The following is a 23,052-nucleotide window of genomic DNA, read 5'->3' as shown; positions in this document are numbered from 1 at the left end:
CCCCGGATTAGTCGCACTTTCAACAAGATATGACACAATTCCATTATCCTAAAACAAGCAGTCAGCGAGCACACGGGAGAAAAGCTGCTGCAGGTTCCTCACAGGCCGTTTCACAGCTTTTCCCTCATCTTCAGTCTTCAGCTGCTCGTTACTGAACATGTAAAAATTTCCTGTGACACCGACTTATTAAACTCTGCATCACATCAGATGGAGTAGATCCGTATTTATTGTCCTGACGTTGCCTCCGTCTTTGTTTATAGAAGTGGGGAGAATAAAGTCAGCGTGCCCGGTAGAGCTCTGCCTTCCAAGCGTCTCTGAGTGCACTCAGCTCTGTTTTTACAAGTGTTTTTATCATGGCAACATCTTGTTTACTTTAGTTGCCTGCTCTAACTGCTTGGAACATGTTAAGAAAACATTTGGGGAGAGTCTCCACAAAGCTGCCTTTGTTTAACAGCAGGCGAGGGTGCGAGCAGCTCACCAAGGTGTTAACTCTCAAACCCTTAAGCACTTCCACATGAAGCCCGGCAACTGATCCTGCAGGCCTCCGAGAAGAATCAAAAATAAAAACAAGGAACACATCAGACGCTGTAATGCTCTTTCCAAAGTCTCCTAAGGTTGCAAACATAAGTAAAGAGAGATGTGTGTGAAGTCAGCAGAACACAGTGTGCCGGGGGGACGGAGAGGTGAGGAGGACGCTAACGTCAAACAGATTTCTGCTCCACATGCCAACAGTAACAACCAACACAGGCCTGAAATGTTGTTTTAAACTTTGTGTGTATTTATTTATCTGTGAAAGAAAACATGACATACCTCCACGCTCAGTCCCGGTGCATACCAAGCTCCCAGTCCCTGTTCCTGTTTCTAGGCTGAAAGCACCGAGAGGGGAAGGGGGCGGGGGTTTTTATGGGGGTCAAGACCCCTCTGTTGAGTGTCCAGTCTGAGGTCAGAGCCAATGAAACGCTGCAGTGCCCTCTAGTGCTGCACAGCTCACACACTCGTCTCACACACCTCAACAGCAGCGTTTTACCTGCAGAAGTAGAGAAAATAACCAAAATATAAATTAATCTAAATGATTAATAAGCTGCTTGAACCATCCGTCCATGTTAAATCTGTTTTAAATGTAAAGGTGTGTGTACAGGTGTGTGTCTTTCATTGACGTTCTGCTCAGCAGAGGGAAGATAAAACCTTCCGAAGCTGCAGCTCCGACACGTAGAATTACAAACGGTGGGGAAAAATCCAGGCAAACTAACTGAACTTGTTTTATTGTGCCAATTTCCATCAGGGTCTGTCGTCCTGCCAGAGAGCTTTTAAAATCCAGATAGCGACACATGCCGACGTTCATAGCCTCTCTTCATGTCAATCCCCGTATCCCCTGCTCCCGAGTCCAGACCTCCTCTCCAGGCTGCATTAGGGCCATTTGAATATTTCATTTCCTATTAATTATGCACTGTGACTCTCTGTGTCATTAGGAGAAATAAAGTGGAACGTAACAAAGGATGAAAAGAACATGTATGAAGAGAAATTCCAAAGCTGCTCACGTAGGCCACCCTTCACTGGAAATTCAGCCTGCGCTGCTTCAGTTGGAGCTCAGACGTCTTTACCTATTATTATTTTCTTCTTTGAAATTTAGTAAGATGTCCTGAAATGTTTACCAGTTTCATTTTCCAGCCCACTTAATTAAACGGGCATTTATTTGATTCAAACAAATGAAAACCCACAGAAGTCTGAATTGATTTGGGCAGAGGGAGTTATCGGCCTCGGCTCTTTAAACAGCCTTTTTTTATTCTCAATAATTAACTTGAAGTGACAAATGAATGTTAGAAAAATGCATCAGGGAGGCTGTGAAGAGTTCCCATGCAGACTTCATGTTTCTCCATCATTTCTCTTCCGAGTGTTTAAAGCACAAACATGTCTGAACAGAAAGAGATGGCGTGAGATTCATCGGCCATCACGACGCGTCTTCGCCGCCGTGGCTCTGAAACAGGCCGCCGCGTCCTCACCTTTCTCCCTGCGCACACGCAGACACGCCTGCTGACAGTGACCTACATGGTCAGCGCAGATGTGATATAATTTATGATATATATAATATATTGGATCCATTAGCGAGCATAATGAAGTAGTGAAATGAAAGGGTATTTGTGAAATCAGCTCAAACGTCCTGCTCGGATTATGATTAAATGATTAATGAAATGCTTCTGCATAAGCATTTTCAAACAGTAATTCATGCAGCAGCTGATAAAATTCCTCCAATCATATTTCCTTCCCTCGTGAACCTTATCTCCACCATTTTCTATAAATCACAGGGAAAAAGCCGCCTGCTACCCGGAGAGCTACTTATTTAGATTAGTTGTAAACGTGAGGAAAAGAGAACATCTTTCCCAATAAAATAATCACACATAATTACATCCATAATTCAAGTTTTGTGACAGATCCCGTCTCCACGTCCTGTTGTCCTCTACCTCACTTAAATTTCAATGATAAAATTAACAAACTAAACACAAAAGAAGAAAAAGAGGAGGGGCCAAAAGCAGCCGGGCAAAGCCTCGCTACAGCGAGCAGGAATGGCATCGGCACCGGAGCAGAGTTCAGCACAAGAATCCAGCCTGAAAGTCTTCAATCAGACGCGACGGGTCTCTGTCCTGAACATTATTCTCCTCCTGCAGACGGTGCTCGTCATCCCTGCGAGTTTAGCTGCAGATGGATCAGTAAAGCAAGCGAACTGACTTCAGCTTCCTTTCTTGTTTTTTCCAGGCATCTTAACAACGAGCACGCCCTGGACGACAGGAGCACGGCCCAGTGTCGGGTGCAGATGCAGGTCGTACACCAGCTGGAGCTGCAGGTACTTCCTTGTTTTCCTCCAAATATTTTTATATCTTCTGCTGACACGTCTGTCTGATACCAGCCGTGGGGTCACTGACAGGACGGCTTGCAGGGGGAGGATGAAATAATTTTCTACATTTGCGAGTAACCAGTCATTAAAACTGTGTTGTGTATGCATGACAGCTAGCAAAAGATATATGAAGGGCCTGAGGCTAAGCAGAGGAGATAATTCCATTTTGAATTTTACTGGGTTTTAAAGTTATTTATGACTTTTAACTGTTTGGCACCAACAATAAAACACCTGAAGTGAGGGTGCAGCCAGTGTTCAGTTATAATACCTCATTACTAAACTAGAAGCTGTGTTTTCTGCTAGAAGGAAAAATAGGAATGTGTATATTAGGAATGCACTAAAGGAAAGAAACACGGTTCGCTGTATTTAGTTGAAGTAATTTTATTAGTATTAAATGTGTCATGAAATAAATATTTTTACTTATTAGCTTGTGCAGCAGTTGTGAAGCAAAGCCATGAGCAACCCAAAGTAATGTTTTCCAGACTTGGTCCACAGATTCGCCACATGGCAGCCAGAAAATAACGAATGATGAGGAAACCAGGAGGGTTTGCAGGACGTTGGACCTTAAACAGCGATTTTAGATGCTGTCGCACTCAGAATATGTTCGTCGTGGCTGCAGACCAACAAATAATGAAATCTAAGAAGAAAAATCAGGTTGTTGGTGAATAAAAAAACATTTATTTTTCTGTCTCTTTACAGCTAGCTAAAGACAAAGAGCGTCTGCAGGCGATGATGACGCATCTTCACGTCAAGTCCACGGAGCCCAAAGCCACCCCACAGCCGGTGAGCAGCAGCCTGTCGTACCCCAACACACACACGCATGCACACACACGCAAGCACACACACACACCCACGCAAATACACCCACACACGCAAATACACCCCCCCCCATGCAAACACACACCCATACAAATACACCCCCCCAACAGGCAAACCCCCCCCCCCCCCCCCCCCCCCCCTCCCCCCCCACAAATACAAACCCCCACACATAAACACACACCCACAGAAACACACAATCCCCCGGAGGAGGAGGAGGAGGCCGCCTACGGATGTCTGCAGCCTCCTCTCTGACTGTGAGAAATGATCCGAGTGGATCAGGGACGACCATTTGACATCACGCCCTGCAGGAACGTGATGTCTGCCCATCTGGCTCTGAATGATGTGAAAAATGACGTCTGCCACACGTTAAACCGCAGCGCCTACAGGACGGATTAGGCCACGCCCTTTATGCCAGAGTATAATGTTTGGAATATTCCCCTTTGAACTAAGATATTCTACCTTTTCTCTCATTTCTTCATAACTGGAAAGATGAAGCAAAACTTAAGAAATTGATTTATTTTCCTTTTTTTATCATTAAGGTCAAACCAACTGTTGGTTATTTTAGATTTTTAAATGAATTTTGCTTTAAAAAGTAAAAAATGTTTCATGGACATAGATTTCTTATCTCATTTAAAATAAAATCTAAATGTTTGTGTGTGTGTTCTGTGTACACTGACACACCAAACTGAACCTTGGATGTCAGCAGATGTGGTCCAAACTATATTTACTGCCTCCCTCCAGAGAACAGCTGCTTTTATTTAGCCGATAAATAAGAAGATGGAGGTTTGGATTAATGAATACACGTGTGCCAATTAAGACAAACAATAGGGTGGTGTGTGTGTGTGTGTGTGTGTGTGTGTGCTTGCGTGCGTGCATGTGTATTTGTATGGGTGTGTATTTGCGTGTGTGGGTGTATTTGCGTGGGTGTGTATTTGTATGGGTGTGTATTTGTGTGTGTGTGTGTATTTGCGCGTGTGTGTGTATTTGCGTGGGTGTGTGTATTTGTATGGGTGTGTATTTGCGTGGGTGTGTGTGTATTTGCGTGGGTGTGTGTATTTGTATGGGTGTGTATTTGCGTGGGTGTGTGTGTATTTGCGTGGGTGTGTGTATTTGCGTGGGTGTGTGTATTTGTATGGGTGTGTATTTGCGTGGGTGTGTGTGTATTTGCTTGTGTGTATTTGCGTGGGTGTGTGTATTTGTATGGGTGTGTATTTGCGTGGGGGTGTGTATTTGTATGGGTGTGTATTTGCGTGGGTGTGTGTATTTGTATGGGTGTGTATTTGCGTGGGTGTGTATTTGCGTGGGTGTGTGTATTTGTATGGGTGTGTATTTGCATGGGTTTGTGTGTATTTGCGTGTGTGTATTTGCGTGGGTGTGTGTATTTGTATGGGTGTGTATTTGCATGGGTGTGTGTGTATTTGCGTGTGTGTATTTGCGTGTGTGTGTGTATTTGCGTGGGTGTGTGTATTTGTATGGGTGTGTATTTGCGTGGGTGTGTGTGTATTTGCTTGTGTGTATTTGCGTGGGTGTGTGTATTTGTATGGGTGTGTATTTGCGTGGGGGTGTGTATTTGTATGGGTGTGTATTTGCGTGGGGGTGTGTATTTGTATGGGTGTGTATTTGCGTGTGTGTGTATTTGCGTGGGGGTGTGTATTTGTATGGGTGTGTATTTGCGTGGGTGTGTGTATTTGCTTGGGGGTGTGTATTTGCGTGGGGGTGTGTATTTGCGTGGGGGTGTGTATTTGTGTGGGTGTGTGTATTTGTATGGGTGTGTATTTGCGTGGGTGTGTGTATTTGTATGGGTGTGTATTTGCGTGGGGGGGTGTATTTGCGTGGGGGTGTATTTGCGTGGGGGTGTGTATTTGCTTGGGGGTGTGTATTTGTATGGGTGTGTATTTGCGTGGGGGTGTGTATTTGCTTGGGGGTGTGTATTTGTATGGGTGTGTATTTGCGTGGGGGTGTGTATTTGCGTGGGGGTGTGTATTTGTATGGGTGTGTATTTGCGTGGGGGTGTGTATTTGCGTGGGGGTGTGTATTTGTATGGGTGTGTATTTGTATGGGTGTGTATTTGCGTGGGGGTGTGTATTTGTATGGGTGTGTATTTGCGTGTGTGTGTATTTGCGTGTGTGTGTGTCACCAAGCATTCTTGTCAGAAATCTGACCTTTACGACAAACATAATGAAGGAGGGACTTTTTGTTTATTTTCTTTAGCAGCTTGCGAGTGGAAGCCGTATAATTAGATCACCAATTACCATTTAATTAATTTCAGTCTGAAGTCTCATTTTGTGGAGGAACTGGAGCCCAAATGTGAGGCAAACAAAGGCGAGGCTATTACCAGCCTGTCTGGCCTATTGTTGAAGCCTCTCCGTGTTTATGGCCGGGGAATATGGATGAAACATGAAACAAAGCCTGCTAATCCACAGGAAGAGAAGTCAACACCGCGGCTCCTTCATGATAGCATTGTGTCAGAAACACGCACACCCAGTGTAATTTATGTTGTTCCTGCCTCAGAATAACACGTCTTCTGCTGCTGAGGATGCAGCCTGCATGCGAGCATCTCTGCAGAAATCCTAATTATTGGACCAGACTGCTAAAGAAAAGGGAGAGTTCAGCCTCCCCAACACAAACGGGCATTGTGAGGACTTGGACGTGTCTGCTGGAGACAGAGGTTTGCAAAACACAGATGTCACACAACTTGTTAGGAGTCGGTCCAGAAGCGGTGAACCGTTGGGATGCCGCTCTCAGACTGCTGACATCTGCATCAGAGCTGCTGCTCCAGTGTTAATAACCCCATCGCTGATTGGATGGTTGAACAGGAATCTGCTGCTGGTGTCAGGTGTTAAAAACCATCATCACTGCACCTCCATTATCAGCAGAAATCAAACATCTGATCCCTCGTCTGTTTCCTACCCACGCTGTCTTTCTTATTCTCTCCCGTTTTCTTCTCTCGGCCTCAAGTCATGTTTCATTTGGAAACTGGCCTCCTTCGGCAAATTAGCAATTAGAACAATTTTGTGGGAATATGTATATGTGTCATTAGTTTTCCTGCCAATTAATAGCTGGAGCAGGGGTCAGGCTGGAATTTTCCACATGGCTGCCGCTCCAGTACGGAGGCTTGGCCCTGGGCTCGGGAAACCAGGCTGTATTAAGTAGCACTCGTCATAATTAGTTTACCTTGTAGCCATTACTTCTTAAATCCCTCCTTCGTCTCGGCTGACCCGACCCGTCCCGCACAAAGACCCAAAGTCTTCTGTGAAGAGTCGTCTGTACAGCGGCCATCTTGGTCCTAATGATGGAGGGTTAGGTACGGTGGTTAATCATCAGATCACCTCTGTAAGCAGCTCATAATTACAGTCCTCACAATACAATTCCAGCTTGTAATTGGCCCACATTGGCGTCCTCCTCTGGCTGCTGTTAGCAAGGCCGCTCAGCGGTAGCTGAGAATCACACGGTCATCTTCCTCCTCCCCCTCCCCTCACCAGTGGTCACCATGCTAGCTAGCCCACAGATGGATGGGGGTGGAGTTTAGCCGGCATCTTTGGCACGCCTGCAAGTAAAAGACGCCCTTCTGGTTTTCCTTCCTCAGCTCAACCTTGTGTCCAACGTCACGTTGTCCAAGTCGGCACCAGAAGCCTCTCCGCCGCTGAGCCTTCCCCAGACACCCACCACGCCCACAGCACCCCTCACGCCCCTCTCCCAGACCCACTCCGTCATCACGGCCAACAGCCTCCACAGCGTGGGACCCATGCGACGGCGCTACTCGGAAAAGTACAACATGCCCATCTCTCCAGGTACGCAGGAACACCTGACACACGACACGCGAACACGCTGGACTGGATGCTAACGCAGTTTGTTTCCTGTTTACAGATATCAGTCAGAACAAAGAGTTTTACATGAATGCAGACGTTAGACCACCATTCACGTATGCCTCACTAATAAGACAGGTGAGAAACACTTTTTCCTTATTTAACCCCGAAACCTCCAGCAGGTTTCCCCAAGCTCCACCTCCTCCACCACCAGGAGCGGTAGCATGTAGCTCTGTGATGGATATTTTACCCTTTAGCTGATCTACGGACGTTTTCCAGCATTTCTATCCCGTCCAGGAGGTTTACAATCCAGCCACTAAATGTAGTTTTATTCAGAGACTCTATCTGGTAAATCCGCAATGATCCATGATAACAGCATTATTTATCACATTTCACCATAAAAACATCACCATCACTACTATGTTGCTAAGAGACCTCTATTTAGACCTGGACATGATGATGAAGCCACTTCCTGTCAGACTTCCCACCAATCAGAGAGCTTAGATTGACGGTAACGTCCAATCAGGAGCAGCCAAAGATCAACCAGTGAGCAGAAAGTTCTATGTGTGTGTGAAAAGAAGAAAAATAATGCTCCTCTATGGCTGGAATAAAGCCAAGAAGACGTTTTTGATGCACGGTGGCGCCACAAAGCAGCTGCTACAGACTGGTTTATACTGGGATTAAAAGCTGCTACAGACTGGTTTATACTGGGATTAAAAGCTGTTACAGACTGGTTTATACTGGGATTAAAAGCTGCTACAGACTGGGTTAAAGAAAAACAGGAAGCTGAAATGAGTCTTTTAAGGGTTGATGGAATAGTTATTGGGTAAATGCAACTTTTCCAGCTTGTGAAGCCGGAGGAGGTCCAGCCAGATGAGACGTTCAGGATGTTTTGATCACCCTGAAGACGGCTGGCCTGCAGTAATCTGGGATCTCAGGAACAATCTCACCTCTCCATAATTGTTGGCCTGTAATCTGCCTAAGAAATGTTTTGGCTTGACTTTCCACTCAGAAAAGAAAATCTATTCAAATCTTCTATTTTGAATTTATCCTTGCTTTCACGCCTCCACACGGCGCTTTGCTCGGGGGAGCTGCTGCAGACCTTCCTGCCTCCTGTGAATTATTAATAATTTTGTGAAGCGAGCTGAAGTGTAAATGTTTGTTTCTGTCACTGTTCCTCATGCAGGCCATCCTGGAATCTCCAGAAAAGCAGCTAACACTAAACGAAATCTACAACTGGTTCACGCGAATGTTTGCATATTTCAGGCGCAACGCGGCAACATGGAAGGTAATTATTCTGTTGTTTGTCTTGAAACAGGCAGCAGATTATGAGGTGCGTGCTGACGTTTGGGAGATGCCAGCATCACCTTTTTAAAGCCACCTTTTACCCAGACACATAACTCCCCCCTTGTTCTGTCCAGCTGAGCCTTTATGTAACCCGACCAACCACACGGAGAAAGCAGGCAGAGAAAGATGCGTTTCTATAAAACAGCAGTTTGATATGTGGGGATGTTCTGGGGGTGGCGTTAACCACAGCAGTGCTCCCGGCTGAAGGAACTATATTTTCCAACAGGCTTCAAAACACACACGTGGCACAAACAGCCAGATTCAGATGTGATATTTTAATGTTTTAGAGAATAAGGACGCTCTGATAGCCCCCCCTCTGAGCCGAGCTGGTCAGTCTAACTTCACCACATAAAAACGCTCACACAGAGCGTCTCCACCCGTCTCCACCATGAGGGCACACCGCTGCTATAAACACTGGATTCCTCTGCTGCTCCTGGACTAACAAAAGGATGATTTATGTGCTTTCCTTTCACACCTTCTTTTTATTTTAACTTGACATCTGATTTATTTACATGAGAAAAAAGCCAAACGTCCTTTTAATGAGCAGGAATCATTAACAGCCAATAACCTTCTGGTTTGTTCATCCAGGTTTCATCCAAATGTTTTTCTCTGAGATGAAATTCCTTCCCATGACGACATGTTTTGCTGTACTGATAGAAACTTTCTTCTCTCTTTCTTTCCACACCAACTGCAGAATGCAGTCCGGCATAATCTTAGTCTTCACAAGTGTTTTGTGCGAGTAGAAAACGTAAAAGGGGCTGTGTGGACAGTCGACGAAATAGAGTTCCAAAAGAGACGGCCTCAAAAGATCAGCGGGTACGTTTGAGTCCTGCCCAGCGTCTGTCTCGCCGCTGACTGATGGAACACGCCGCTGCTCTTTCATTGTGTGTGTGCTGCAGCATCCAGAGTCCTGCTTGCTTTGCCCCCCCCCCCCATGCTTTTTGGTGATGCCTCATAACCCACAATGGCTTATTTTCTCCCCCCCCATGTCTGTCTGTCCATCCCCCGTCTGTGCTGTCCATCACTGCATCTGCATCTGGCTGCGCCCCCCCCCCCCCCCCCCCCCCCCCCCCCCCCCACTGCTTTGCTTCCCCCAGGGTGCCATTCGCACCAACCTTTCCCTGCATAGGTGCTTTGTGAGGGTAGAGGATGAGTTTGGGTCCTTTTGGACTGTTGATGATGAGGAGTTTAAGCGCGGCCGCCACGTACAGCGAGGCCGCCCTCGGAAAAACGCCGCTGACGAGAACTTTGACGAGCTGCTCGTACAGTAAGCACCTCTGCCTGCCCTGCAAACCTCCCGAGCCCCACCTGCATGCCCCCCCTTCCTCCTCAATGTTGCCATCATGCTTTTTGTGTTAAGCTCACCATCAATCATGCTTTCACAAGATCTGCCTCCACCATCCTGTTCTTTCTCCCCATGAAATGCAAAGCCTTGAAGATAGTTGTGTGGTGATAGAACATCTCAGAACTGTAGCCTTAATATCCACATTACTACACCAGTAAATGAGTTTAGTTTAAAGTGCATTGATCTCTTTTTATGAAACCAGATACTGGATGCTCGGTGAGACACGAGTCTGTGGTTGTAACTTAATTTCTCTGTTTGCAGAAGTCCAGCCCTGGTGAAGAACATTCAGACCAGCCTGGGCTACGGTCCAACGCTCTCCGCTGCCTTCCAGGTAAAAATAATGAGTGACTTCATCTTTTGCCGCCTCATACGAACGTCTCCAACGCCCAGTCTTTTAGTCTTTGTTTTCAGGGCGAAGTCCAGGCATGAAAAGTGATGGGCAGCTGAGAAAGTGCTGACAACTCTCTTCCGTTTTGCTTTTCAGGCTTCGATGGCAGAAAACAACATACCTCTATACACTACTGCTTCCATTGGAAGTCCTACCCTCAACTCGCTGGCCCACGCCATCCGCGAGGAGATGAATGGAGCGATGGACCATGGAAACAGCAACGGGAGTGACAGCAGCCCGGGACGCTCGCCCCTGCCAGCTATGTGAGTGGCATGCACGCTTTCTAACCACCACAACAGTCTGAAGAGAAAAAAAACAGCCTCAGCTGCTTTTCCCCTTAAAAAAAAAAAACACTTAAAAATGACAGAAAAGAGCTTGAGTGCCCACCCAGAATGCTCTGAAATGACCTAATACGTGGCATCAGACCAGTCAGGGACAATAAACGAAAGGGAGGGATGATACTGGAGTGCTGCGTCGGGTCATGGCCGCTGCTCTGGAAGAAAAGGAAACTCCACCTTTTTCTAAGTTTCCACAACCAGACCGACCAGGAAGAGAAGGCAGGAGCCCCGTGCTGTTCCGACAGGGAGTTTATGAACTCTGCTTTCTGTCTCTAAAGCCGCCGCAATCAGCCTGAGCCACCGGGCTCCAACGCGACCGGCGACACATCCAGGAACGCCTCCCAAAGAAAAACTAGTCTGGAGGACGTGGCCCAAGATTCTCTCGTAGGAAAGTTACCTGGAAACCACAGCTCCGTTCACTTGTTGTAAAGGAGGGTCTGCGAAGTTGCGTGAAGCCTAAAATAACAGCGTATGCAGCACGGTTTCCAGATGTGGGGGCGGACCACGATGCAGTGTAGACTCAGGGACGGCCTCCCCTCAGAGCTGGGGGGGTTTCTGCCTGAAAACAGAGAAGCGGTGCAGTACTGAGCTCCTGGCCAAATAGAGGGAAGTGCCATCCCTAATCAGTGTGAACATAGCTGTGAGCGTGGCTGGGGAACAGGAAAGCAGAGACAGGATGGGTGTGCTGGCCCAAAGGCAGCCTGCTTCTATCTTTAGGCTGATGGAGCTACCGACTCCTCCATAATTATCTTTATATGCTTTTTGCAAAATGAGCTGAATGTGCTTTCTTTAGCTTTTAACAAAGGTTTACCTGCTTATGGAGAAAACACAACCTCAGAAACTCGACTCGCTCGTCCCTGAGATGCTCTGAATGAAAAGTTCAGCTCCCAGTTAGCCGAGCATCAGCGTGGCTTCCCCGTGTGCCAGCGGTGGCGGGAAACCAGAGCTCCTTCTTAGAAATCAGGTATCCAGAGAAGCTAATTATCAGCAAAGTGTGGAATCAGCATGAAGTTGAGTTGCTTAATAATAACAATTTCATGTCTGCCCTGCAGCCTCGGAGTCGGACTCGAGGCAACGGGCCGCTGGAGCCGCTTTGATGTCAAATGATAGAAAAGCTGATTTTACTTTTTACAATTTGCACCACAACATGTTGGCTCGTTGGCAAACGAGAGCCTCCATCACAGTAGCTGCAACTCACACAGGAATGGTGGAGGGAAGAAATCAGATGTACTGTCCCGCCTCATCCTGACGCTGCTCTGCCTCCGCGGCAGCACCGCAGGTTCGAGCCTCTGCTCCCCTCCCTCCCCCACGCTGCGTCCCTGCTCTGTTTCTGTAATGAGAAATTTGGCAGATCTCATCTCTTTAGTGGCTCTTTTGCCCAGGCTGAGAGGTGGGGGAGTAGAGAGGGGAGGGGGGCTCATGTTTTCTGCCTTGTTTACAAGTGACAGCGTTATTATTCTCGTAAGGGTTGTGTTTCTTATCGCGGTGTTGTGGCGAGTGCGCCGCCGCCTCGCTCCTCGCTCCTCTCCTGCCAGAGCTTTTCTTCCCTTATTGACACTCGGCTGAAAATCTGCATTAATTCTGGAGTTTAAAGCAGGGATGCGGGTGTCTGGTTGCTGTGTTTGCTTGAAGTTGATTAATGATAGAAGCCGGCTCGGGGTCGTCCTCTGGAGACCCGCCTCGCAGGTTGTGCATGTTAACGAGCAGGAAGGGGAACACACAGCGAGCCGCTGATCCACCGCCACCAGGAGGCTGACAACAGCAGCCCACTCGCTCCGCGGAGTCCATTCGCTCCTCTCCTCGTCGCACGTTGTTAATCTTCCTCATTTATCAATTCTAAGTGAATACCCTGTTGTCGTTGCCATGAAAATAAAAAGCCTGCAGCTTTGCTGGGATTGGAAAACCTCAAAAGGAAACTGAAGTTATCATCGGCACCAGCGAGGCCCCCGCGCCGAAGCCAGACATTTGTTTTTGTTCCCCTGCCTCCTCCTTTATAAACAGAATGAGCACAGGTAGGGGTGTGTGTGTGTGTGTGTGTGTGTGTGTGTGTGTGTGGGTATGTGTGTGTGTGTGTGTGTGTGGGTATGTGTGCGGGTGTGTGAAAGCCTCTAAGATAACATTGAGGAAAGTTTAGGATAACAGTTCTAAACACTGACATTTTCACTCTCCTCCTCCTCTTCCTCCTCCTCCTCTTCCTCCTCCAGGCATCACCTCAGCGTTAAGGAGGAGCCGCTGGACCCTGAAGACCACGACGGACCCCTCTCCTTGGTAACGACTGCCAATCACAGTCCGGATTTCGATCATCACAGAGATTACGATGACGGCCCTGATGACATGCTGTAAGCCCCTCCCTCCCATCGCCACCTCCCTCCCCAGCCTCAGGGGCCGGGGCGTTGCCTGGGAGACGGAGGCAGATGAAACTGAACTGCAGTCTCAGCCACTGAAGACAACTGTCAATTGTCTCCAAGTTGACTTTTTAGTGCCATTACAGACAGAAAGAAAACAAACACAGACACCACCCCCCCCCCCCCCCCCCCCTTTTTTTTTTCTAGTTACACTTAAAAAGTGAAAACAAACTTTATTTGTACTCGTGTGTTGGACAGAACTGTTTGGTACGGGGGGTGTCCACGTGCTCGCAAACCCCCGCTGTGCAGCCATGATGGACTGCTCTCAGCAGACTGCAATTGGGGGGTCATGCCCCCCCACCTCACCCACCCACCCCTCAGATACATGTGACCAGAAACTGAAGATAGAGGCGTTTAATTTACACCGTGCGTGAATATGGTTCATTGTCACTTCTCATTGGTTGGATTCCATCTAGGGTGGGGGCGGGGTTATCTTGTGGGGGTGGAATGTTATAACGTGTCCTCTCCTTCACTCAGATGTTTGCTTAGTTTTTGTTTATTTCTAATTGTTGCTTGAAACGAATCCGACCTCATGTCCAGGCCGTGAGGTTCTGTGTGCTTGATGATGAATGTTGGATTTTCCTTCATGAAGCAGAATGTCACAAACAAGAAGTATTTTTCTGTCATTTATTCCTCCCCCCCAAAAAAAGCTCATGAAGTCCACCAGCGATGCACTACTCACTATGAAGGCTCTCTCTACACATCCATGAAGTTTCATTTAAAATGCGAATGAATGACAGAGAACACCCCCCACCCAAGCTGTGGTGTGAGGCGGCAAGATGATGATCTACATCAGGGATCACCAGGGCCGGTATCCTGCAGCAATGACCGGGTCATTAACAGACGGGTGCAGAACTCCACAGAAGCTGGTGGAGATGCATTTGATTTCAGTCCGGTGTTGCAGTGGAGGACCAGTCCATGCCTGCAGGACCCCGGCCCTGGAGGAACGGAGCTGCCGATCCATTCATGGCAACGAACTCTGATTCCTGAAGGCAGTCGTCACCGCATGCTCGCAGGTAAGCCTGCATCCCGTAGTTTTATTTAGATCACGCTCATCACGAACTTCAAGTTTGGATGAAAAGCTTCTTTCTCCTCTCACCACGGGAACAATCACCGGACCTGCAGCAAGACCTAAACGTTGCACATTCCAGCATCAGACAGCCAATCAAAAGGGCCCAAACACACCTGGAGGATGAGGATACCTCAACGTTCAGCATCACTCAAATAAAAAGCCGTCGCCATCAAACCGAGCGAAATCCAGGTTTTTATTTTGTGATGCAGCAAATATTGAAATTCCAGCTTTGGTAGTTTTAGAGACTGCGACCAACCACTTCCTGTTTATTTATTCCTAGTTGTATTAGTTCATGTTTATTAGGCGTTTTTTAGCTGGAATAACATGTTGTGTGACAACCAAAGACAAACTAAAGTCCATGTTTCATGCAAACAGAAGACGAGGCAAAATGTCAGCAGCCATGGAATCCGAGGGAAACACTTTCCTTCTTTTTTTTCTTTGAATAAAACCAAAGGGGACGGGGTTGGTGGGGGTTTAGGGACCGGCCGGCTGCATCGACGCCTCGCGGTGACCAAGCCAGGCGTTGACCAGCCGACTACATGATGACCAAACGGTGATTTGGGGAAAGAAGCTGCTGGATGTGAACGGAGATGGAAGTCTGATGAGGATTCGTTGCTTCAGCTGGACCACACACTCATTCAATCTTCCTTGTCTTTTATTCCTTCCCTCTTTCCTTTCTAATGATTGTATTCCACTTTTTTAGGGGTTTTTATTTCTGTGGAGACTTTGTGTCTCGTTTCTGTCAACTTATTACTTTTTATATTAAAAAAGAGGAAAAAACACACTTGTGGACTAATAAGCTGGGTTGAGGTACTTCATGGCTCTTATTGTTTTTCTTTTTTTGCTAAAAAAAAAAAGAAAAGAAAAAAAGCTCATTAAGGAAAAGAAAAAAGGGGGATCTGTATGTGATGTCCAGGCAGCTGTGGGATGGGTCAGGTCCAGCCGGCTGGGATCGTGAGAACAGGACCGAGCTCGTCCACAAACCCCTCAGTCATCCGGCTGCTCTGTTAGCTGGTAGATTAGATGCTTCTCAGCATGTGTGGCTCCACGTTACTAAAGATAAGAGCATGAGAAACCATCAGCGGCATACCTCGGCTCAAACCTGGAGGGAATGAGAAAACGCTTCATTCTGCTGCACTTAGCTCTGGTCCTGCATGAGTAGAAAAACTGGTCCTTGTCCCTTCGTCTCTACCCAGATCTCAGGCTTGTATGAGTGGATCAGTGGTCCAGCTCTGGATGTGCTGATTACTCGTTTGAAGGTGTTCAGGTGTTAGCTTGTACATACACGTCTGTAAAGCTTCAGACTTCTTTTTCTCTCCCCTGCTTTTCTTTTGACGGTGCAAACTCCGTCTGTGTTCTGACGTTTGCTTCATGGCATCTGCTCTGTGAAAAACTGCTGTATGTAATGAAAAAGCCGCCTGTGCTGCACATGTATTTCACCTGGTGATTTCAAACTAAATGAATGAGGAATAAAAGTCACACAGATCACATCCTGGAGGGGGGGGCGGGCGGATTTTAATCTGTAATATAGAAAAAAAAAAAACAACTTTTCTCTATTGTCATTGAACAGGAGCATTTTGTACAGATTTTTCTCTCTTTGTGTTAAAGCTGTTTTTTATACTTGCTTTTGATGGTCCAACCACTGCCTTCTGCAGCTGGATGCTGAAGCTCGCCTGCTCGGAGAGAACAGGCAGACAGGTATATTTCCTCCACCTGACGGAGGTGCGTTGCATGACTTATCCCAGAGAGTGCTGGCTGGGTGGGGGGTGGGTTGGGGCTGTTTTAAGTGGTCAGTAATAATATAAGGGAGTATCAGTCTAATGATATTTTATATGAAATTGATAAGAAAAATATGCAGTGCCAAGATGTAAAGAATATTGTTAAAAGCTGTTTTTTCTTTGGTTTGACCATCCAGGATGTTTCCTCCACGTCAGCTTCTCTTTATTTACATCCAGATATTTATATTTTTATCTCAAGTGGTTGTAAATGAGTCAAAGCAAGCACAGCGGGCAGTTCGAAGGTTCGATGCTGCAGCAGTGCAACCTGCAGCCGTTCGCCATCACATCCCTCAATATCACACACACACACACACACACACACCACCCCAGCCAAAGCGCCACCTTCTCATCCATCAGCAACTATCCAGCCCGCTGTCAGTCCATCCCCCTCGTTCTCCCTCCCTCACCCTCACACCCCCCCTCGTTCTCCCTCCCTCACCCTCACACCCCCCCTCGTTCTCCCTCCCTCACCCTCACATCCTCCCTCGTTCTCCCTCCCTCACCCTCACATCCCCCTCCCTCACCCTCACTCCCTCACCCTCACATCCCCCCTCGTTCTCCCTCCCTCACCCTCACATCCCCCCTCGTTCTCCCTCCCTCACCCTCACATCCCCCCTCGTTCTCCCTCCTTCACACTTTTCTTTCTTTCAAGGAGGAAGAGGGTGGAGGTCACGGTGCTCCCATCCTGCAGCGGTTTCTCTTTGTTTTTCTTCTTTAAAGATGTATTCTGTAGTTTCCTGTTTTGTTTTTTGTTTTTTAAGAAACGTGATTACTCACCACTTCCATTAGCCTGTAAGCTCATCGTCTCGCGTCTGTCTGATGCAGACCACTCTGTTGTAGTCAGTGGCGATGACTGACCTGAGCATTCTAAACATGCAATAAAATGCTGGTTGATCACATTGTTTCCTCCAAGTTTTCTTTGGATTTGTCTTTTTATCTTGTTTTTGTTGAGGAATTAACCCTTGAAACTCCAGCAGATGGCAGCTCCCCGAGCACCATCGCCTATACTGTCAATGTTTACTAGTGTGTAGCTCTGTGATGGATAGCTACCCTTTAGCTGATCTACGGAAGTTTTCCAGCATTTCTATCCCGTCCAGGAGGTTTACAATCCAGCCACTAAATGTAGTTTTATTCAGAGACTCTATCTGGTAAATCCACAATGATCCATGATAACAGCATTATTTATCACATTTCATCATAAAAACATCACCATCACTACTATGTTGCTAAGAGACCTCTATTTAGACCTGGACATGATGATGAAGCCACTTCCTGTCAAACTTCCACCAATCAGAGAGCTTAGATTGACGGTAACGTCCAATCAGGAGCAGCCAAAGATCAACCAGTGAGCAGAAAAGTTCTATGTGTGTGTGAAAAGAAGAAAAATAATGCTCCTCTATGGCTGGAATAAAGCCAAGAAGACGTTTCTGATGCACGGTGGCGCCACAAAGCAGCTGCTACAGACTGGTTTATACTGGGATTAAAAGCTGCTACACACTGGTTTATACTGGGATTAAAAGCTGCTACAGGCTGGTTTATACTGGGATTAAAAGATGCTACACACTGGTTTATACTGGGATTAAAAGCTGCTACAGACTGGTTTATACTGGGATTAAAAGCTGCTACAGACTGGTTTATACTGGGATTAAAAGCTGCTACAGACTGGTTTATACTGGGATTAAAAAGCTGCTACAGACTGGTTTATACTGGGATTAAAAGTTGTTACAGACTGGTTTATACTGGGATTAAAAGCTGCTACAGACTGGTTTATACTGGGATTAAAAGCTGTTACAGACTGGTTTATACTGGGATTAAAAGCTGCTACAGACCGGTTTATGCTGGGATTAAAAGCTGTTACAGACCGGTTTATACTGGGATTAAAAGCTGTTACAGACTGGTTTATACTGGGATTAAAAGCTGCTACACACTGGTTTATACTGGGATTAAAAGCTGCTACAGACTGGTTTATACTGGGATTAAAAGCTGCTACAGACTGGTTTATACTGGGATTAAAAGCTGCTACAGACTGGTTTATACTGGGATTAAAAGCTGCTACAGACTGGTTTATACTGGGATTAAAAGCTGCTACAGACTGGTTTATACTGGGATTAAAAGCTGCTACAGACTGGTTTATACTGGGATTAAAAACTGCTACAGACTGGTTTATACTGGGATTAAAAACTGCTACAGGCTGGTTTATACTGGGATTAAAAGCTGTTACAGACTGGTTTATACTGGGATTAAAAGCTGTTACAGACTGGTTTATATTGGGATTAAAAGCTGTTACAGACTGGTTTATACTGGGATTAAAAGCTGTTACAGACTGGTTTATACTGGGATTAAAAGCTGTTACAGACTGGTTTATACCTGGATTAAAAGCTGTTACAGACTGGTTTATACTGGGATTAAAAGCTGTTACAGACTGGTTTATACTGGGATTAAAAGCTGCTACAGACTGGTTTATACTGGGATTAAAAGCTGCTACACACTGGTTTATACTGGGATTAAAAGCTGCTACAGACTGGTTTATACTGGGATTAAAAGCTGTTACAGACTGGTTTTATACTGGGATTAAAAGCTGTTACAGACTGGTTTATACTGGGATTAAAAGCTGCTACAGACTGGTTTATACTGGGATTAAAAGCTGCTACAGACTGGTTTATTCTGGGATTAAAAGCTGCTACAGACTGGTTTATACTGGGATTAAAAGCTGTTATAGACTGGTTTATACTGGGATTAAAAGCTGCTACAGACTGGTTTATACTGGGATTAAAAGCTGTTATAGACTGGTTTATATTGGGATTAAAAGCTGCTACAGACTGGTTTATACTGGGATTAAAAACTGCTACAGGCTGGTTTATACTGGGATTAAAAGCTGTTACAGACTGGTTTATACTGGGATTAAAAGCTGTTACAGACTGGTTTATATTGGGATTAAAAGCTGCTACAGACTGGTTTATACTGGGATTAAAAGCTGTTACAGACTGGTTTATACTGGGATTAAAAGCTGCTACAGACCGGTTTATGCTGGGATTAAAAGCTGTTACAGACCGGTTTATACTGGGATTAAAAGCTGTTACAGACTGGTTTATACTGGGATTAAAAGCTGCTACAGACTGGTTTATACTGGGATTAAAAGCTGCTACAGACTGGTTTATACTGGGATTAAAAACTGCTACAGACTGGTTTATACTGGGATTAAAAACTGCTACAGACTGGTTTATACTAGGATTAAAAACTGCTACAGGCTGGTTTATACTGGGATTAAAAGCTGCTACAGACTGGTTTATACTGGGATTCAAAGCTGCTACAGACTGGTTTATACTGGGATTAAAAGCTGTTATAGACTGGTTTATATTGGGATTAAAAGCTGCTACGGACTGGTTTATACTGGGATTAAAAGCTGCTACAGACTGGTTTATACTGGGATTAAAAGCTGCTACACACTGGTTTATACTGGGATTAAAAGCTGCTACAGACTGGTTTATACTGGGATTAAAAGCTGTTACAGACTGGTTTATATTGGGATTAAAAGCTGTTACAGACTGGTTTATACTGGGATTAAAAGCTGTTACAGACTGGTTTATACTGGGATTAAAAGCTGCTACAGACTGGTTATTACTGGGATTAAAAGCTGCTACAGACTGGTTTATTCTGGGATTAAAAGCTGCTACAGACTGGTTTATACTGGGATTAAAAGCTGTTATAGACTGGTTTATACTGGGATTAAAAGCTGCTACAGACTGGTTTATACTGGGATTAAAAGCTGTTATAGACTGGTTTATATTGGGATTAAAAGCTGCTACAGACTGGTTTATACTGGGATTAAAAGCTGCTACAGACTGGTTTATACTGGGATTAAAAGCTGTTACAGACTGGTTTATATTGGGATTAAAAGCTGTTACAGACTGGTTTATACTGGGATTAAAAGCTGCTACAGACTGGTTTATACTGGGATTAAAAGCTGTTATATACTGGTTTATACTGGGATTAAAAGCTGCTACAGACTGGTTTAAACTGGGATTAAAAGCTGCTACAGACTGGTTTATACTTGAATTAAAAGCTTCTACAGACTGGTTTATACTGGGATTAAAAAGCTGCTACAGACTGGTTTATACTGGGATTAAAAGCTGCTACAGACTGGTTTATACTGGGATTAAAAGCTGCTACACACTGGTTTATACTGGGATTAAAAGCTGCTACAGACTGGTTATACTGGGATTAAAAGCTGCTACAGACTGGTTTATACTGGGATTAAAAGCTGCTACAGACTGGTTATACTGGGATTAAAAGCTTCTACAGACTGGTTTATACTGGGATTAAAAGCTGTTACAGACTGGTTTATATTGGGATTAAAAGCTGTTACAGACTGGTTTATACTGGGATTAAAAGCTGCTACAGACTGGTTTATACTGGGATTAAAAGCTGTTATAGACTGGTTTCTACTGGGATTAAAAGCTGCTACAGACTGGTTTATACTTGGATTAAAAGCTTCTACAGACTGGTTTATACTGGGATTAAAAGCTGCTACAGACTGGTTTATACTGGGATTAAAAGCTGCTACAGACTGGTTTATACTGGGATTAAAAGCTTCAGCTTCTACAGACTGGTTTAGACTTGGACTTGGTCTTGTCATGGTTTTGTCTGCCGGAACATAAATATTTCAGAACATTGTCTGATCCGCTCAGGACTTCCTCCTGCAGAATTCTTTCTTCCAGACCTTGTTTGTCATCCATCAGAGGACGCTCTTCTCAGCCTAAAACCTTAAATTATCCACTAATTAAAATGAGACAGTTAAACTGTCTTTTCCTAACAGCTATTCAGGTAACTGCATTTGGTAAGCTATAAATTGTAACAGCATTAAAATTCCAGAAATAATAGCGATATGGAGCTAATTCTGATGACCAGGACTTTGGGGGAGGGGTGCAGGTCATGTTGGCCACTACACAGGAGACAGAGATCAAGTCTAAGCTCTTTTAATCTTGTGAAACAAGCAATTACAAATAGTTGCATTGATTTGTTAAAAAGCTTTAGGTGACATAAATCGTTTCTTGCTCAGGTTATTGCTGGAAAACATAAATGTCAAGTGTATTATTAATAAAGGCCAGAGAAAGACAAGATTTAATGGAAGCCATATAAAATCACAAGCAATCTCTCTGTAGGCAGTAATTCACAGAAAGCTCTGATTCATGTGTACCACGTTTGTTTTCACCACAAACCAGATCACATCAGAGGAAAGATTTTATTCAGAGCAGAAGCATTAAAATAGTTCAGTCACACTATAACTTGCAGAGAGGTACGAACAGATGATGTTTTGGTCCATAAAATCAATGAAATATGTTGATCCAGTGGCATAAACAGTCAGTATCTCTCACACATAAACCTGGGTTTAATGACAAACTACAGACATTCATCCAGCCCGGTAAAACTTCATATTTCAGTTTTACTTTATTTTATATAATTGTATTATTTATTTTATTTTTGCCTGTAAGGGTTAAGGCCCGGTAATCCTTTTTTTACTAGACAGATAATTACAGATTTTTATTTTACTATTGCATGTTTCTTGGAAAGAAAACCTCAGAATGAAATGAAGTCACGAGGAGTTTATTTTTCACTTTTTAGGATCATTTCTGTTTCTTGGATTCACAGTAAGGACTTAGAGAAAATAAAAGCATAAGTGATCCAATGGAAGCCAACATGTACAAGAAGAGGTTTTATTTTGGTGAAATAAGGAATCGGCCGTGAATGAACCGGCGTTCTTCAGCTTAACAGAGTACATCTGAGAGCTTGTGTGGAAGCTGCTTTACTGCATTCAGTGTTTATGTCCTTTTTCCTTTAGGAAGATGAAGTCCACCTTCCTTTTTCTCCAGCTGCAAACATTGCATCGCCTCCTCTGTTGCTGAGAAACTCAAAGTTTTGACCAGTTTTCATTTTAAACTAAAACCTTGAATTGCTGAAGTTATATAGGGGACTAGAAGTGGACCAGAGAAAAAAGTAAATGAATACTTTAAAAGATCACCATGAATCTGCTACTGCCGGATAGTCCAGATCTAGCCCTCCAGGACCAACCTGCTACTAGACTATGGTCCAGATTTAGCCCTCCAGGACCAACCTGCTACTAGACTATGGTCCAGATTTAGCCCTCCAGGACCAACCTGCTACTAGACTATGGTCCAGATTTAGCCCTCCAGGACCCACCTGGTACTGGACTATGGTCCAGATCTAGCCCTCCAGGACCCACCTGCTACTAGACTATGGTGCAGATCTAGCCCTCCAGGACCCACCTGGTACTGGACTATGGTCCAGATCTAGCCCTCCAGGACCAACCTGCTACTAGACTATGGTGCAGATCTAGCCCTCCAGGACCAACCTGCTACTAGACTATGGTCCAGATCTAGCCCTCCAGGACCAACCTGCGACTAGACTATGGTGCAGATCTAGCCCTCCAGGACCAACCTGCTACTAGACTATGGTCCAGATCTAGCCCTCCAGGACCCACCTGCTACTAGACTATGGTGCAGATCTAGCCCTCCAGGACCAACCTGCTACTAGACTATGGTCCAGATTTAGCCCTCCAGGACCCACCTGGTACTGGACTATGGTCCAGATCTAGCCCTCCAGGACCAACCTGCTACTAGACTATGGTGCAGATCTAGCCCTCCAGGACCCACCTGGTACTGGACTATGGTCCAGATCTAGCCCTCCAGGACCAACCTGCTACTAGACTATGGTCCAGATCTAGCCCTCCAGGACCCACCTGGTACTGGACTATGGTCCAGATCTAGCCCTCCAGGACCAACCTGCTACTAGACTATGGTGCAGATCTAGCCCTCCAGGACCAACCTGCTACTGGACTATGGTGCA

The 23,052-nt window shown here is 45.4% G+C and overlaps 1 protein-coding gene across 10 annotated transcripts in view; it reads left to right on the top strand.

The window, feature by feature from the left end:
- The window catches only part of foxp1b (forkhead box P1b), a 206,740-nt gene extending 189,655 nt beyond the window's left edge, over positions 1 to 17,085 (top strand). For 9 of the 10 annotated variants that reach the window (XM_041979490.1, XM_041979491.1, XM_041979497.1 and 6 more), the window contains 9 exons: positions 2,752 to 2,839; positions 3,590 to 3,673; positions 7,296 to 7,500; positions 7,577 to 7,653; positions 8,702 to 8,803; positions 9,557 to 9,678; positions 10,469 to 10,538; positions 10,692 to 10,858; positions 13,138 to 17,085. In XM_041979490.1, coding sequence (XP_041835424.1) covers positions 2,752 to 2,839; positions 3,590 to 3,673; positions 7,296 to 7,500; positions 7,577 to 7,653; positions 8,702 to 8,803; positions 9,557 to 9,678; positions 10,469 to 10,538; positions 10,692 to 10,858; positions 13,138 to 13,276 — 1,054 coding nt within the window. In that variant the 3' untranslated portion in view covers positions 13,277 to 17,085. The remainder of the gene's footprint in view (positions 1 to 2,751; positions 2,840 to 3,589; positions 3,674 to 7,295; positions 7,501 to 7,576; positions 7,654 to 8,701; positions 8,804 to 9,556; positions 9,679 to 10,468; positions 10,539 to 10,691; positions 10,859 to 13,137) is intronic. The other variant, XM_041979500.1, reaches the window with a different exon arrangement.
- The last annotated feature ends 5,967 nt before the right edge of the window (positions 17,086 to 23,052 follow it).

The sequence above is a fragment of the Melanotaenia boesemani genome, chromosome 3 (assembly GCF_017639745.1).
Source record: "Melanotaenia boesemani isolate fMelBoe1 chromosome 3, fMelBoe1.pri, whole genome shotgun sequence".
Taxonomy (NCBI): Eukaryota; Metazoa; Chordata; class Actinopteri; order Atheriniformes; family Melanotaeniidae; genus Melanotaenia; species Melanotaenia boesemani.
Note: the sequence above shows the minus strand (reverse complement) of the source record. Positions and strands in the feature narration are given on the sequence as shown.